Source organism: Odontesthes bonariensis, chromosome 5 (assembly GCF_027942865.1).
Source record: "Odontesthes bonariensis isolate fOdoBon6 chromosome 5, fOdoBon6.hap1, whole genome shotgun sequence".
Classification (NCBI taxonomy): Eukaryota; Metazoa; Chordata; class Actinopteri; order Atheriniformes; family Atherinopsidae; genus Odontesthes; species Odontesthes bonariensis.
Genome location: NC_134510.1, coordinates 20,750,806 through 20,768,563, shown reverse-complemented (window position 1 = coordinate 20,768,563; position 17,758 = coordinate 20,750,806). Strand labels below are relative to the sequence as shown.

The window sequence follows — 17,758 nt, the reverse complement described above, 5'->3', positions numbered from 1 at the left end:
GCAGGCTGCATGATATCGAGGTCATGTGTGTGTGTGTGTGTGTGTGTGTGTGTGTGTGTGTGTGTGTTTTATGTTTGATTTGCACCTTCTTCTTTTTTTTAAAAGTACCTATCATAATTGCTAATTGCATAATAAGTTAAAATGAGCGGCTGTCAAGTAATTTAAATGTTATGACTGGTTGATATACACACAATCCGTGCAGAAAACTTCCGTCTCTGTTGAGCTGTCTGAGATTTGTTTTTCTCAAAATGACACAAATGACATTTTGACAAAACCTCAAATCCAGCTGCAGACAAATCCATTATTCATTCCAATTCATTCCAGTTATAGCAACAATCTGCTGTTCCCTGTGGTCCGCTCCGGCTGACATGTCTGTCACATGCAGCAATAACAAAGAAAACATAGATAAAAAAAAATCACACCTCTGCATTTCAAAATTCTTAAGGCCTACAGCTTAAGAAATAAACCTGTAGATAACACAGAATGTATGCACGCGGTTCAGTTTGATGCAGCATGTGGCGCAGATACACTGCACTTCCATTCACAATGTTTTGTTAAAACATTATAAACAAATGGCTTACATTAAAGAGTAGCCAAAAAAGGTACATATTCCCCTTGCTTTTTCCATATTGCATGAACGTATGTAGCCTCCCCTGGGCTGTACATGTCGTTTTGTCTGTCTACCAGGGGGTGGCATTGCCTTGTAATGTTTCTATGCAGAGAATTTTCCTTCTTTCATGTCTGAAAATACACACAATAAGTTTGAACAAGAACCAGATCTCATTTTGTTACCTTTCTACAGGTGGATACCCGCCCTCCTTATCTTTGTGATTTAACTAGTTTAATCTGAACATGTAAGCCAGGAGACAGATCCTGTCTCGCTCTTTGTGTTGGACTGGCAAAACATAGAACGCCATATTAATGACAATACTGTATGAAGCTACTCTCAAACTTTTAAGACTCTTGCCAATCAAACTGTCTCTCATTGGATTCACTCGATGCTATTTATTCAAATTAGTTTGGACTGTGACTTTTATTCAGTTCTTTTTAAAAGAAGCTGTGGAAAACGAAACAATCACATCTCCACAGGTACTTAGAATTAAGCAGATATTCAACTATTTGTGTCTCTTGGAGACATATAAATGCTTGGGCTTGCGATTATTAGGAAGAATTTCAGATGAACTCCCCCCCTCTTGGTCTTGTGAGTTACGTCTTCTCTTGAAATTCTCAATACATATTATCCTAATTTTAAAGCCTCTTCAGCTTATTGAGCTCAGAAAAGCCAATTACGACAAGGAATCTGACAGTGCTAGCACAGTAATTCATGAACAAAATGCCCTTGACATTTACAAACAGATTGAAATGAATTGTTTCTCCCAAATTAATTCCCCCACAATGAGTTCAGTTGCTGCAATGCTGAGATTATTTGTGCACGCTGTGAAAAATGTACTTTACATCTCATTGCTGCGATAAAGAACAAAAGATTAGCGTGTATGAAATGTATATGAATGTATCATGATGATGCAGCAGGTAGGCTTTACTTGGACTGCTGACCGGCTCCACTTCTGATCTGCGGTGAACCAAGAGACCAGTTGGTGTCGCAGAATCCAAATGTCAGATGAGGTCATGTCTTTGCCTCGGTGCTGCGGCTCTGCGGTTCTTTCTGTTGACACATTTCATTTCACGGCTGGGTTTTTCTGTGCAGTACATGGCTGTGGGTTTTAGTTTTACCGTATGCCCCTCTGTCCCTGAGACCCTTAACCTGTGAGGTCAAAACAGGTCACAGGTGAGGTCCTCGGGAACAGGGCTGCATTCAGTTTCCACGTTTTGTAAAAGAGTATTCTGTAGGATATATATATACATGTTCGTCCTCCGGAAGAGATCTGTGGCAGTTGAAACTGTGAAGCTTAGTAGCCGAGCTGTGTGACTCCTCAGACAGTTTAAGTCTCTGTCATGTCACAGTCAAGGCTTTCCAGGCTGGGAAAGAAAAGGAGCGCCACGTCTCCTGCAGCACAGATGTTCTCAGGGGGCCAACCCTATTGGCTGGCTTTGTGTTATAGCCTCTGATGGGGGCCCATAGGAAGACAGCCGAGGGTTGTGACCCCGTCATATAAGTCATCTACAAAGATCATGAACTCCGGTTTTTCTACTTTGTGCTGGACACTTTACTCTGTTGTTTTCTCCTTCATCTGTTAATAAAATATGACCAAAAAATAGTGTACAGTGTGACTTAATTTTGAAAATGTTTTTCTGGTCAAAAGTTCAAAGTAGGTGTGAAATTTACAATTTCCCAGTTGTTCTTGAGTGTTGTCCTGAAAGGCGTAAGAATTGTAGAACATTCTTCTCTTGTTCTGAAGAAAAATGAGTTATTTTGCACATTAATTAAAGCAAGTTTTAATTCATAATGAGTTTGTGAATTCTATGTGTATACAGGAAGATTTATTGAAATGCCATCTCCACCTAACGTTTTCTGTTCACAACAAGACACAATCTCACATACATGTACTTGCTTGGGATTTTCCACAACCAATCATCTGACTAGCTATCAGACTTTGGCAGTCCTGGAGCACACTTTTGCTTGATATTGATTGGCCTGTCTGTGTGGAGACAGATGAATGCATTAGTACCCTGCTCACCCTGCCACTGGAAATATATTAAGTTCATGTATTAGGCACCCTGTCTGGTTGCCATGGAGATGCACCAGGAGCAAGGGACCAGGGAGAAGGAGGGGGGAGAGGAGGCTGGGAGACAAGTGGGGGATACAGGATGTGATGAGGCAGTCGACTTGATTTGTAGTCCTGCTCCCTCTTCACTTACCTCTTTCTTGTGCACCCTCTCTTGCTCCTTTCTCCTTTTCTCCTGTCTTTGTTTGCCACTTTGGTTTCTTTTTGCTCTCATGCTCTAATTTCCAAATTTTCTAAACTTCATTAGCAAGAATGTGCACTTTTGCTGCTCCTCTGCACATGATTTAATCTATTTAGTTGTCTCTTTTCTTCCTGACTTTCTGTCAGGGTGGCCCTGTCTTCTTTCCCAACAACACCAGGCATTTATTTACCACCGTAAATGTCTCTTGGGTTGTCTCGCCAACAACCTTCTCGCATTATGCCTACACATACATAAGCATTTAACTCCGTCCTCGTCAGCCCCTCTCCCCCTCACCGCCGCCACCTCCGTTCTTGGCTCGCTCCATCTCTGTGCTCTGCAGTAAAACTGGTGCATTGAGGCAGCAGGAAATGGGGACTGGAGACAATAGAATGGAGGGAAGTATAGAGGGGAGGCTCTCCTCTCAAACCCGAGCACGCTTAGAAAAAAATGGATACTTTCAAAGTCTTGATTAAGCACAACGTGAACCCAGCACATAGAATTCATTTTCAAGACTTTCAACCTTCATCTGCTACAAGAAGTCTTGGAATTTCCACACGTGTAGTCACTATGAGACCTGTATTTGAATAAAAACATTTTTTTTTTAAAATCCATTAGGGATATTAAAGCTGACGTTAAAAATGCACATTTTTTTGTGGCTTGTGTGTGTTAGCTTGCTGTTCTGCCCCTCTCTAAGCTGCTATCAGTGCTTTGTTGATGTGCAAGACAGCCTTCGTCTGTGCTGGGGTCACGTTTTGACTCAATACAATGTCAGAAATGTCGATGCCTGCTTCAGGAAGCTGGACCGCATATTCAACACAAATGAGAGAGTAATCGAGGCAGGTAGAGTGGGTAAGGAAATCTTTTTACAATTTAATTTCAAAAACGAGTTGCAAATGGTTGAGTTATACTGGTGTATGTTTTCCTCGCCTCCCAGATAAAGGCTTTGACCAAAAGCTAAAGGAGATTCTAGATGCAGAGATCCTCCCGATGGTGAAAGAGTTTAACCAGAAGCTGAATAACGGTGACTAAACACCTGCTCAAATGGACGTTTTCTGTAACTGCACAAGTAAATTAGCCTTTACAGTGTCTGAATTGTTAAGTGAGGTCAGAAGCAGAGGGTAGTCAGGAATGAGGGATTTCAGAAACGATGCCCTAAAGCATACAATCCGCCAAGATGTATTGAGCCAAATATTTCTGTCTGCGTCTTCCCCCTACTCCTCCTTTCCATTAGACACTGTGTATGAGCGAAGGTTGCAGACAGCAGCAGACAATTTCATCGCAGCTGCCTCCAAACTGCCTAGAGGTGAGACATGGTCTCTTTCCTTCATCTTTTCATCTAAAGTAAGGCCTATACTGGGTCATTACAGCACCCTCTGATCTCGCTACTCTCTCTGTAATGAGCTAGTTAGGTTATTACAGCTTTTCAAATACTGTAGAGGATAAAGGAAGCAGCTAGGTTGAACTGACTCTTCCGTCTGGATGTAGTGTGTAGTAAAAAAAAATTATTCTTTTCACAGTCTCCGGGTGTTTCCCTCCTTGCGGTTAGTACTTTACCCTTTTTTTTTGTCTCTTCAATATGCTCATTTTTGTTTTTTGGACATTAACAATCAATGTTTCAGGGTTTGTTTTATACATCCATCAGGTTTTCAGAGTGCAGGTGCCGAATACAACTGTGTTACCTGCCATTATGACTCCTGTCAATTCCCTCTTGACTGTCAAGGTGAGTATATAACACACATGGTAACTGATTTTGTATTGCATCACAGGTTTTGAAATAGCTAAAGAAGATGTACTAATCCAGACTTCACACATCCTTAAATAACTAAATTTTCACACTCATAAGCATCCACCCCTGATCCCTGAAATACTAAGCGTTTGATCCTTTCAAATGCTCTTAGCAGAAAGTCAGGATTTGAAAAAAGAGACAGTGAAAAGGTTTTATTTCCACGCATTATATCTTTTGCACAGAGCCCCTGAGGTACTCTTTAAGTCCTTGGCTTCTTTATGCAAGGTAGCTGACTCCCACACACGATGGTATTCGTATCACCCCTGTACAGCACAGCCAATGTTTAGCATATCATCACTTTAACTCCACTCCTCAGAGACTAGGCTTAAGTATTATCATTAAGGAGAGCTCAGACTGGAAGAGCTGCCCCCCTATGAAAGTTATCTGTGTGCGTGTGTGTCTGCTGGTGTGCGTGTGGGTGGCTATATGTTTATTTCAGTTGAAGAAATGAAAGTTGTGGAGAACAGCAGGAGCACAATGCGGTGTGATGTGCCATTTGCCCTGCCAAATGATATTGAAGTGATCTGGAGATTTGCAGAGGAGGTATGTTGAGCATATGGTGATCCAAGTAGGGTCACCACAGTACCTTCAACGTTTGCAAAGCACACATGCTGACTTGCCAAGAGGTTTATAACATCATTGATAAGATAGAGCCTACCAGCTTGCTCAAGTCTTAACCATTAAAAGGGCCACTTGTCTTATCCTGCACATATGTGTCCAGTAAAGAGACACAAAACTATTTAAGAAATTAGATCAAATATTGGTGTAAGTGAGAGCTCAACATGAATATATTCCAAATGCAAACAAAGAGAAGGACAAAAATCGGGGGGGGAAAACAAGCTGCAAAACAACTTTAACAAGAAAGGAATTTAAATTACTACAATAATTGAAGTGATGGAAAATACAAAATGACACACAAAATGTCCAAAATGTGACTTGAAATGACCTCCCATAAATTCAGAATGGCTGCAAAGAGATGCAGCATGTCCCACACATGAGACAGTGAACAAACATAAAGAGTTAGAAAATAACCAGAAAGAGATCTAACGTGGTCAAAATGAGACACAGTACCAAAAATCATTTAAAAAAAAGATTATCTGATGCAAAATGATGCAAAGCATTTTTAAGATAATAGTTTGAGAAAAGCAAATACTAAATCATGTTGCTTGTTAACAATAAACCTTTTTGTAGTTTTGCAGATCATTTCACATTGTGTCCTGTGAAAGGATGACACCCTGACCAAAACTTTTACCCCAACCCTTACCATTGGGTTGGTTTTTTTAACGTCATAAAATGACCGAAAGTGCCCAAACTGGATTGCTATTTATACACATTGCCATGTGATCATGTTGGAAATACCCGTTCTAATTCACAGCACACTGAATTGTAATTTCACGATAAACCCTCAAAAAATGTTTGTTTTCCTCTCTCTGTTCTTTACTGTAATATAGCTCCTGTCATGTCATAATCATGTTAACGCATCTGCTGTAAAAATGTTGATACTGCTGACAAGGGGGGAAAAAGGCTTTTTAGGATTAAATCCTGTCACACATTTTCAACAGCGCTTTGACTTTTTTAACTGCTGTGTACCCTGCCAAAGTTTAAGGTTAGAAGTTAAAAAATACACCATTGGGGTTTGAAAAATGCTCATTCAAGGACTACACAGTTTAATACTCGTTGTTTGCGGCTCCCGTCACGTTATGCAACGTTGCCCTACACAAAACAACTGCCCACCAAAACTTTACCTCACAATTTTTAACTCTGAATTGTTAGATTATTTTGTTTCTTACTCAGTTAACGGTAGATTAATCCAAACTAAATCTGTCTTTATATCTGTGCTGCTATGCAAAAATGAACCCTATGCAAGTAGTATGAAATAGCCATAACTGCCCCTTCCCTCAGGTCAAAACCCAGCAAAAGGAGGAGTTTAAAGAAGTAACTGTAGGAGTGGACAGGCTCTATTCCATTCCTTCAGTAAATTTGCAGCATCAAGGCACCTACCAGTGTGAGATCTACTCAAACCATCTCTCCATCGTCAGGCTATACTACTATATAACAGGTAACAAGATACACCATGTACAAGAGGACAGATGAAAAACAGTCACTCGATTGCTGGGAATTCATTCATACCAGGAGAAAACACATCTTGGTGGACACAGATGAGTTTTAGTATCTCGATCAGTTAGTTATCATTGTTTCTGCGAGTGTCTAAAGGAATGTGGAAAAGCAAATGCAAATTCCATTAATTTATTTACATAATGTGAAACTGAGTTGGTGAGATCCTCTTTTTTTTTCTGTGGTTCACACCTTTTCTTGGATTTAGAACTGAAGGCACAGGAAGCCTGAAAAATCCACAAAACGTTAACAGTTTCAAAGTTGGTTGGATAAATCAATACAAGCATTTATCTTCATGTATCTATGTATACGTGGATGTGCTTATTCATGTAGTCCTGCATGTGTGTGAATGTAAATCAGAATGATAACTCATGAATATGTTTCCAATCTTTTCAGATATCAGATTTCAAACAATACAAAATGGCATGTCTTGTATTCTTGACTTTAACATAATTGTCAATAAACTTTGTACCTATAACTTTCAAATTACAAGTTATAATTGATGTAAAAAGAAAAGCATAAATAGGAAATTCTGCTGAATCAAAAATCATTTCACGAGAAACTCCTATGAATAAATGAGTTTTACTCAATTCACACTTTGACGATCATCTTTTGCTTTGCCTTTTTTTCTTGTCTCCATCACTCTGTCTCTCTAAGTGACCCCCCAGGTTGTGGCAGGCCACACAGAGCTGCAGGAGATATTTGACCTGTCTCTGCTCCCAGGAGGGCAGTTACTCCCAGCGCCTGGTGGTTCCCCCCACTCCTTCCTTCCCCTCCTCCAGTTCCATCTCATCGCTTGTTTAACCTCTTTATTGCTGCTGCTGCTCCTCTCCCTGGGGTAACACAAGGCTATCATTTGCACATTATAAGACACTAGCTGCGTAGCACACCTAGGAATACAATAAATGCCTTGCCAAGGTACACATTTGTTGACATTTCATGTCACGCTTTTTCTTTGACCATTTCAGGGCTCTGTATTGGTCGTCAGTGCCAGAGCTAAGAAATCCTGATGATGAAGAAACATACAATGTTCCATATTAAAGACATTTGATCCAGTATTGAGCCCTGTGCAGATTATTACAGCACTGTTTACTGAAAACCTGTGAGTGACTCCTTCCACCACTAGAGGACAGGATGCACATCTTTATTAGAGTCATGAATACTGTGCTTGTGTGGATCAACCTTATTTATGATCTTGAACAGACAGCACCAAAAAGTCTTTGGTGAGGACATATTTAAGTTATTTTGCCTGAGTATTTTGATACTATACACATTTACACAGATACATTTGTACTCACTCCACTTCAGTTACCTACCTGCTATAGATCATACAAATGCTCTCTTCACTCTTTAGGTTTGCCATTATGAATCTATAATAAACTCTTCTTTGTTTTGATCACAGTAAAACATTAAAAACCATTCAGAACTTGACTGCTAATGGCCATAAGTCTGTAAGTTGTTGTAGTTCTTGTCTACGATTGGTAGGTATTAAATATTTACAGAGAAATCAAGTTTTGCTCTCAGCGGCTCAGATTAAGGGATTGCAGTTCAGATTGCTACAGATAGCGGATGACCTGGATCCTATCTGTGGGGCAGTACTGGGGATAACGAAAAGGCTTTATCAAATAGATTTGAATGCAGATAATGTTGAAGTTAGAGCACATTTTTGCTTGAGTGAGTCGTGTCGTCATGGAAGAACTTGATAACCAGTGTATGTGATGAAAGGAGGCAGAAAAGGGAGGATGAATAAGTTAATAAAGTTTGTCAAGTTTAAGCACTGTGGCCTGGATTGCACAATTAATGACTGAATAAAGTATACTACATGAGGTACATGGATACTTCCTGTTTTAGAAAAGCTGATGTTATACACCAAAAGCAAATTTCAAGAAAGTTATTCTGGCCTATAAGAGAGGATCCAGGCAGATTCAAACAGTAGAGGCTCTGGTGACCACTGGGAGGCAGCAGCTTGAAGACGACAGTCCGTCTCAAGGGTGTTTTATACCCTCTCGATAGTATATGTCTGTGTCACTATCAGCCTCCGGAGATGATCATCTTTTCAATGAGAATGGACAGATGTGTTGACCTCCAAAAAGCCAACAGTACTCAAGGTCTCAGAGAAAATGTGGTTGCTAAAGACATCAACTCTAAATACAGTGTTGAATCATAAGAGAGGATGAGGAAGTACTCTCATTGCTAAACAGATTTTTACAACAACAAAAAAAAAGTTGTGACTGTAGAATCATTTGCCTCTGTGGTGTGGGAGAGAGTACATGTATAAAATATGTTACTACATTACTTTTGCTTTAAAATTACATGTTCCATGACTGAAAACATGCTTGACCTGTGATGTTGCTCAGCTGAGCTTAGTTGTACTGAATGGCGAGATTATGTGGACAGCAATCAGGGAGTGTTTAAAATTTTTAATTTTTTACACTTTGTGAGTGAGCAACACCATACCAAAATGATCTGTTATCGATGGGCAGTAGCTACTTCATAGTTCTCATAACTGCGGCCAACACACTTTGGGAGGTTGCAGGTACATGAGGGAGACATTGGGAAACCCCAGCACATTTTGTTCTCTTGAGCTTCATATCTAGAATACCTACAGTATCTGCTTGTTGGAAAGAACTACAGCAATCGTTAGAGAGACAGGTCCTACAGAAATAAAATATTGCAGTCAGAATTGCACATGAAGGTATAAAAACTATTTTAAAAAAAACTAGTGCATTGTTGATTTATGACTAAATATCTGCTTCCCCATTAGCTTCAGCCACATACTGTACTTGCGTAGTGTTGATTAAAGAATGTTGGCAAAAGCTGCAACGGTAAACTTAAAAGTTGGCATACAAAAGGTACTGTTACTTTACCTTGGAGACTTGTCCAGGGTACCCCGCCTTTCATCCGATGGTAGCTGGGATCAGGCAACAGAATTTTTCACCGAGCCTATACATGTCACCTGATTTTTAACATGTTTACATGATCACTTTTTTCCAAGCAAACATTCTGTAATGTGTATTCTGTATTCTGCCTAATGTGTTATTTGTTTTTATCCTGCTCATTTTTAACTTGACTTTTTCCCCATAGCGTTTTTTGTCTTGCCAGAAGGCCTTGCTAAAAGGTGCTATTTTTGTTCTTTCTGTGGGTGTGCGTGTGTGTGTTGACGGGATATTGGGTTTAGTACTGAGAGCCTATTTCCCTGGAAAGCTTCTACTGCATTTCTGGCAACAAAATACAGAACAGACTGTGTCAATAGGAGCATCCTTGGCTTGTAACAATTCAATGCCGCTGGTTTCATCTTGTAAAAACGTTTTGTCACTCCCAGCAGACAGTCGACATCTGGAATATCAAAACCAGTCTTTTTGAATCGTAGCGTGTTCTGTTGCTTTATAATGTCAAGTTTCAATTTGTGTTAACATGAAAGAAGAGGAAAAGTAACTAATTTGGATCCAAGCCAATATTGACTTACATTTCTTAAACATCAAATTATTTTCAAGACTTTCAAGACTTCTGTCTGATTTACCACTGTGTGTAGATTAGAGTTTAAAACTAACTTGAAGCCGACGCAACAGCCCGAATAGCAGATTATTTTTATAAACATGATCAAATATCTTGAAAAGTATTCTGTTGTATGATGGAAATATCAAATTTGTGTCTCTGGCACTTTGTTTTCTCACCATTCAACACATTTTAAAAGTCTTTAAGGGTGTATTGCAAACTATTGGAGGAATGCTATACGTTTTTGAGAACCAAAAAAAAGTGGGATCAGCATGATAATATGCCACTGCACCATTTATATAAAGATTAATGATAGTTTGTATACAGATTAATATGATTATCATTTCAGATTATCAGTGATATAAATAGTGAAACGAAATCAACCTAAATTGTACTCTGTAAATATTTTTTTACAAAGAGAAAAACTCAGTGAATGAGACTTTTTAGATTGTTCTCTATGAAAGGAAGTTGCGAACCAATTACAAGCATTTCTGTTGAATGTCATCACACATTGTGCCCAAAGGTTTTTTTTTGTTTGTTTTTTTTTGTTTTTTATCCTAAAGTTGACAATATCGTTTTCAACCTGTGTTCTGTGACAGCACTTGCAGGCACCATGAGAACACACTGAGATCTACCAGCCTTATAAAGCTATTGTAGAGTATCTAAAAATAGCCAGACATGACTCAAAAGTCATCTTGCAATCACAGGGGCGTGTAGCTTGTATTTTTTTCCACCAGATTGCCCAGTTACCATGGCAATCTGCGATGCACTGTTGCATGATTCGTCTTAACTTGTGAAATAGTATTTTTTTTGTCATTTTGGCCTGATTTTGAGTTAGACTTATGCATATGAGTCTTTTGAGGATGTCTTTGACCTCAACACACTCTGCTCTGTCTTATGTAAAAGACAAAACTGAGGAGTGGCCGGGAGGTTAAAGACGTCATTAAGATATTGTGTCGAAAAATCCTCTATAATAGGCCTCTCTGTTGACAGTCCTGTAAATCTTTCTTTTTTTTCAGAGATAAGGGGTGTAATTCCTTTGGTGACCCCTCTGACCTATTTTAGGTCAAACGTGGATGTCATTCATGTTGACAGTTTCACAAAGTCATACCAGCAACACAAAGCAACCGCTGGTCATTTTTTTTCCAATTTAACATTATTTAAACACACTTAATCTTATCTAAGCTGTGTAATGTAAAGTTTATCATAAGAGTAAAGGTAGTACACCTTGTGAAACTTGACTAAAAACAGGAAGTAATGAGCTGCAGATCATTTTAAACCGTATTTTTAATTGTACAAAGTAAAAGATTTAAAAAAAAAAATCAATGGTTTAAACTGATTTATTTTCAATATATGTTCATTGTGAAACATAAACAATATGCCTGTCAATCCTCATGAATAGGGCCACAGATGAACAAGTTGCCATGTCCTCTAATTCATCTCCATATCTTAGTTGCTGGTTTTGGACCTAGACAGTCCTTCTCTTTGTTATCTCAGAGGACGCAGCATCCGTGATTCCAAAAACAATTAGATTTTTTGATCCATTCGACCTGCACTTTGATTTTACATGTGGTATTGCACGCCATGCACTGTGATGGGATGACGGCCATTAGCCTGGTGTCATGACATAGCGTTGTTATAAAACACCAAGACATGTCTCGTGTTATTGCAACGCATCCTTTCTTGTGTTTGTGTTTGTGGCATTTCTGTGCCACCGTGGGTTTCGTCAGCTATTAAACACAGAGAGCCTTTCTTTATCAGTCTCAATTATCTTTATTTTAGACACGTTTATACTGCTCATGTGGAGTCTTCCCGCTCCTGTGTCTGACTCCACATGCTCCTGGTGTCCTTTCTTCCCCTCCAGGTCCAGCTCGCTACTGTTTTTAAAAAGGGAGAGTGATTAGACAATTTGTTTCTGGTGCACTAATCACTCACCTGATGCTGCTTCCCTGAGCCCCTTCCACACCTCTCTCCTGCAGCTGATGCACCACGCCCCCTCCACAGTGTTATTTCACGCCACGTACAGTGAAACCCAACCCAACCCAAGCCATTTTAGCAACGTACAAAGACACACCAAAAGCTTAAAATGTGTGAAAATGATAACAGTAAAGTGCGTCCAAAGTAGACATAGTGCGATGAGAACACATCGTTTTCCATTTCACCTCAGTTCATCCTGTGGGAGTATATAACTTGAGCTGGTGGATTAGTGAAAGGAGCTTTTCTTTTTTTTCACTGCTTTTTAAGACATTTCCCTCAGTCCATGAAGTGATTTTCTACAGAATCAGAATATCTGCTTTCAATAAAGGGCTTTCTGAGGTCCCACAAATCATGGCCCTTCATTATTGGTTTTCAGCGTTGTCCCTTGCACTCTATAGATGATAAAAGTCCCCTTAATTTTTGCCATTTTTTAATTCAGAAGTGGATATATTACATTGTATTAATATTGTATTGTATATAATATTATATAATATATGTAGTATATTGCATAATTTCATCATTCATCAAATTCACAGAGTGAAAGACTGCGTAGTAAAACACTCCCCAACCTCACCCAAGAAAGCAGACTTTATTCAAATAATAGACATAGCCATTGTGACCTTAACCACGTGTTTGTGAAGTGCCATTCCCAGTCACCATGAGGTCAGTATTCACCACTTAGACAAAAGGATGGAGTTGCAGAACGCTCCTTGAAAGTTACTTGGATATTCATCTGACTTTAGACATTTTTAAGTACCAGCGCACACTGATCAGGAGGTGTTAATCTATGAGTTAACGAGCCCTTAATGACTCAGAGGAGAAGTTTATTGACTTTGTATTACATGAGAGAAGTTGATGTTTTTTTAATGGGAGTCACCTTTCAGATGTTTTGTAGCCAGCACCTAACAGCCATCAGTTGAAGATGTTGACTTTACATTCAACAGTTTGTGTGACCTGATCCATGTTATATACAGACGAGGCTTCTGAAAGATGAAGCCTCGCTCAGATGTTCTTTTTACAACCGTTATGAACCGTTCTATGAACATTAGACTCCACAACATAGTCAGTTTCTTGCGTTGTTTCCTTGCCAGCTTATGTGAAATATGTCGCTGGCATCAAATAGGGAAGCGAGAGAGATTTCTTTGTTTCAACATCTGATGTCATCTTAATCTTCACTTTGATATATAGTTTTTTACATATTCTTTTTCTTTAGATGTAAACATCTATGTAAACATGTTCATATCCCTTATCAGTGCAGTTACCAAACATTTTTATTGGATTCAATCAGGGCAGGAATTTCACGAGGGCCACGAGGGCCATGGCCCTCCCACTTTGGCCTTGTGCCCTTGAAAATTATATCTGCCATAAGGCCACAGTGGCCTTGATGCCCTCTCTGACTAAGTTTTGCGGTTTAGCAGTCTGCCTCTTTTCTGACATGGCTTCAATGATCAATGAGCATCTGGTGGAGGAAAAAAAAATCAGTGGTGCGCTTGATTCGAGCCTGGAATACACCGCTCGGACGGTCTATGATGACAGTTGACATCAGTCTATCTCCGCCCACCCCTTCACGCGTCCATTTGCGTAGCCAGCTGATTCTCCGCTCAAGAAAAGGCTATGGTGAGGTAAGGTTTTGTGATGATCCTGTTTGCCGTTAAGTTTTTCATTTGTCCAGCTTTAAGTGTAATTTTATGGATAACATTACTATTTCTTGCTCGTATGGTAATACATAATTATAATATTTTGAAGTGTTTTTGTTACTACTTGGATAAGTTACGTTGCAGTTGTGTTCTTTTATTTTTATCTAGTGCTAGGCAGTTAGCTAACAACTAGGCAGTTAGCGCTGTGTTGTTAGCTGTCAAAGACCTCTGTACAGACTAGGTTCGTTTGCTGCTCGTTTATGTCGCCCCATTTTCAAAACGCAATCAAAATACCCATTCACATGTCTTGTGGCATGCGTGAACTGTCCACAAAAAAAATACCTTACACCCACTGGCCAGAACTAGCTTAGTTAGCTTAGCATAGCAACTCATTCACTTACATTGTAAGTGACGTCCTTTCAAAACATATTGTGTTAAAGTTATTATGTAAGCTTAAATAAAGTAATGAACTCATTATTTACCTTTCGGGGGTCTGGAAAATGGCCTTGGTTTTGTGCAAATGTCCAGGGAAACCGTTTATATGCTTAATCCATTTACAAGGAAAAACAGTCAGTATTTCTTCATATAATTCCACCATGATGTTGGCCAACTCTTTCTGGTCAGCCGAAACAAATGTATGCATAATGCCATACATCAACAAACTCGTGAAGAAGTCCTCTAAAGGAACCCCAAAAGTCCAAATCTCCCTGACTCATCATCTCCATCTTCAAGTGACTCAGAATAAGGACACACCTTGACGTAGGCCCACTACCACAGTCTCACAGTGAGCCAAACATGTCTGTGCTATAAGAATCCTGTGTAGTTTTAATAAAGAATTTGTTTAATTGTTTAGTTTGTTTAATTTAATAATTTGGTGTCCATTGAATGCTTAATAAGTATATATAAAAGTATTGTAAATGCATATACAATCGTAGTCACTTCATATCATATGTTAATCATTGTTTTAATTTAGGGCCTTGGTGCCCTGGCTTTTGGCCTTTGTGCCCTTAAAAAATTGACAACTCAAAAGGCCAAGTGGCCTTGCCCCTAAAATGACGAAATTCCAGCCCTGGATTCAATATTACAGCCTGTGACAGTTTTGACCAAAAAATTGTGAAATATACACATTTTGACATTCCAGCACAAGGAATGATGACCTCAAGGTGTAACAACAATTCCAGCTCAAAAACATTTGAGCATTTTAATCAGGGATCACACCAGTGACTTCCACGTGTTTGAGAAAGTTGTGGTCTCTGATCGACGTCTTCTGGTATGATGCTCTATGTTTTTTGAAGAGTTTCCAGTAAATGATGGCCTCCCCACCAGTATGACTGTTCGTGCTGTAGCTAACCTCAACAGTGTCAGTTAAAAGCCGTCTCTGCAGACTGGGGAACACCCTCAATTTAATTTGGCCAAACACTGTGAGCCAAAAATAACTAAATGATCTACCAGAGTTTTTCCATTCTCATTCCATACATTAGGTGCGTTTATATGGACACGTTTAATCTGATTAAATGCACGTTTAAACCGATTACACGTGTAAAGAGATTAAATATGCGTCATGTAAACAGTCAAATAATCTCTTTAAATATAAATGGGTTAAATTTTTAAACCGATTACAATAGGTGGTTTGGACCGTTCATATAATCCGATTGAAGGAGGAAACTCCCCATATATACAGGCGCACCTGGATAAACCGATTATTAGAACACGTTTCATGTTACTGCGCAAGTGTAAGGGCGCGCGAGATAAAGTTAATAAAGACTGTGTAGTTCTAGTTAAACGGCAGATAACGGAAGATATCGAAGTTAAAATGACGGCGACGGTGAAGAAGAACAAAAATTGGTCGGGGGAGGAAACGGTGTTTTTATTGAAAACGTTGCAAGAGCAAAATATCATGTCAAAACTGGACGGGAGGAAGATGAGGAACTCGGAAATCTTTAATGATGTCCACACAGCCTTGAAAGAGGCAGGGTTTGACCGGTCCGTTGACCAAATTAAGTCAAGATGGAAAGCCCTGAAGGCCGCCTACTCCAATGCCAAAAGGCAAAATGGTAAAAGTGGATCAAGCCCGGCCAATTTCGCGTACCAGACGGAAATGGACGACATACTGGGAGGCAGACCCCTTTCGGACGTCAGCCATGGTGTCGATGTCGGATTTGAGGAGGAGATAAATGTTACTAGTAAGTAGCTAAATATCTTTTTTCTATGTGTGTAGCACAGAGGCGGCGCTACAGGGTTGCTTGCAGTTGCTATAGCAACCCCAAGAAATTACTCAGCAACCCTAAAGCAACCCCAGACTTTTTGTCAAAACGACCTATTTAAAACAATAATCCACGCTTTGCTTGACATTTTAGTAAAACGGCATTGAACACGTCCAAATAAACCTCTGGCCAATTGGCATAAGAGACGGCATTTTCACAGCAATGAATGAGATGGACAGGTATGCCTGTCAGTGGTGCGTGTGTGCTTGCGTGCGTGCGCGGACTGGGGCTGTCCTGCCCCTTGGCCTTCTATGCAGTTTTTTTTTAAAGAAAAAAAAACAGAGCACCTCATTTTTTCATGTAACACAAAGCAAAGAAACAGCTCAGACATACTGCAACATTTGTTAAAACATCGTCCTATCGGATTAAATTGCTGTAACATGTAAACTCGGAAGAAATTTAATCTCTTTATTTGTGGCTCATGTATACAGTTCGGTCGAATTCTAATAAACCGATTACATGTAATCTCTTTAAACGAAACGTGTCCATATAAACGCACCTATTGATTCATTCTCTCAGGACTTCTCCCTTTGGGATATCTTTATGATGCAACTCTGGAGAAAAAAATGATAAATCATAAATCTAATATAGAAAATTCTGGATTGGACATTTATTTCTTCTTTCTCTACACGTTATCTTGTATTGATCATGTCAGTGTATACAATAGGATGCCATCTTGAACAGATTAAAACGTTGATGCAGAAGCCATGATAGTTTAGTCGTAATCATCTTGGTGCTTTTGACAGCAGTTCTCAGATGGAAAGGTCAGTGGGACAACTTCCTGCATGAAAAACTGAGCAGCTCTGATAGAGTAAGACTGATGATCATTTGGCTCCAAAGATGACGCAACACTTCTGCGTGTGCACCCCAACACGTCTGCCGGCTGACGTCATGAAAGGAGGCACAGACAGGCTGTGTGAGGCCAGGCTAATTGAAAACAGTAGAAGGGAAGTGATGCTTGGCTTTGTCATACAGTCAGTTTGCACCTCCTTTTCCTTTCCTTGACTCATTAAACCTCTAAGATTTCATCAAGTGGATCCCCAAAGACAAAATCCAAATTGACTGGAAGTTGCTCATAGAGACCAGACTGTATATCTCTGTGAAACCAAGGGAGTTGAATTGCTGCAACAGCCAAGAAAATCCAGACAAGTTTACTCATATGAGATAATGTTCGAGCTGGCCAGATGGTTGGGTTATTCACCATCAGAGGTCTAGACTGACTGGCAAGCAAAAGTGTCATGTTTCATGGTCTCCCAGTGGTCTTGCGGTTGTCTAATCACTATCTACTGTTAAACACAATTCCTGTTTGAGGTCTGGCTTCCATTGCCTGCACTGTACGTTCCTCAGTGCAACTTGCAAGTTTTTTTGTTTTGCTTTATCATATGTGATATGTGCCATATATAATAATATAACCATATTGATATTATATATGATATTTATACAATATTCTAATCTTTTGCACATTCTAGTTACATATTCATATTCATAGTATATTATTGTCCCATTCTTTATTCTTAATTTTTATTTAATTTATTCTTTACTTTTATAAAGTATTATATATTGTACTTTTTTCTACTTCCGTTTTTTATTCTGTTGTATTTTATTGTGTACCGGAATCT

General features: G+C 39.3%; 1 protein-coding gene across 1 annotated transcript; it reads left to right on the top strand.

The window, feature by feature from the left end:
• Nucleotides 1-3,503: 3,503 nt before the first annotated feature.
• spaca6 (sperm acrosome associated 6) lies at nt 3,504-7,807 on the top strand. The gene is made up of 9 exons (XM_075466486.1): nt 3,504-3,714; nt 3,800-3,886; nt 4,097-4,168; nt 4,383-4,406; nt 4,508-4,585; nt 5,091-5,194; nt 6,554-6,710; nt 7,424-7,604; nt 7,735-7,807. Exons 1-9 carry the CDS (start codon nt 3,504-3,506, stop codon nt 7,805-7,807), a joined length of 987 nt encoding a protein of 328 aa, XP_075322601.1.
• Nucleotides 7,808-17,758: the final 9,951 nt, after the last annotated feature.

Excerpts from the sequence above, each read along its gene's own strand:
- spaca6 (XM_075466486.1), top strand. The coding sequence starts at position 3,504 with ATGCACATTTTTTTGTGGCTTGTGTGTGTTAGCTTGCTGTTCTGCCCC. Across the intron at positions 4,169-4,382 it reads TGCCTCCAAACTGCCTAGAG|TCTCCGGGTGTTTCCCTCCT; the intron begins GTGAGACATGGT and ends TTCTTTTCACAG. Across the intron at positions 7,605-7,734 it reads CTGCTGCTCCTCTCCCTGGG|GGCTCTGTATTGGTCGTCAG; the intron begins GTAACACAAGGC and ends TGACCATTTCAG.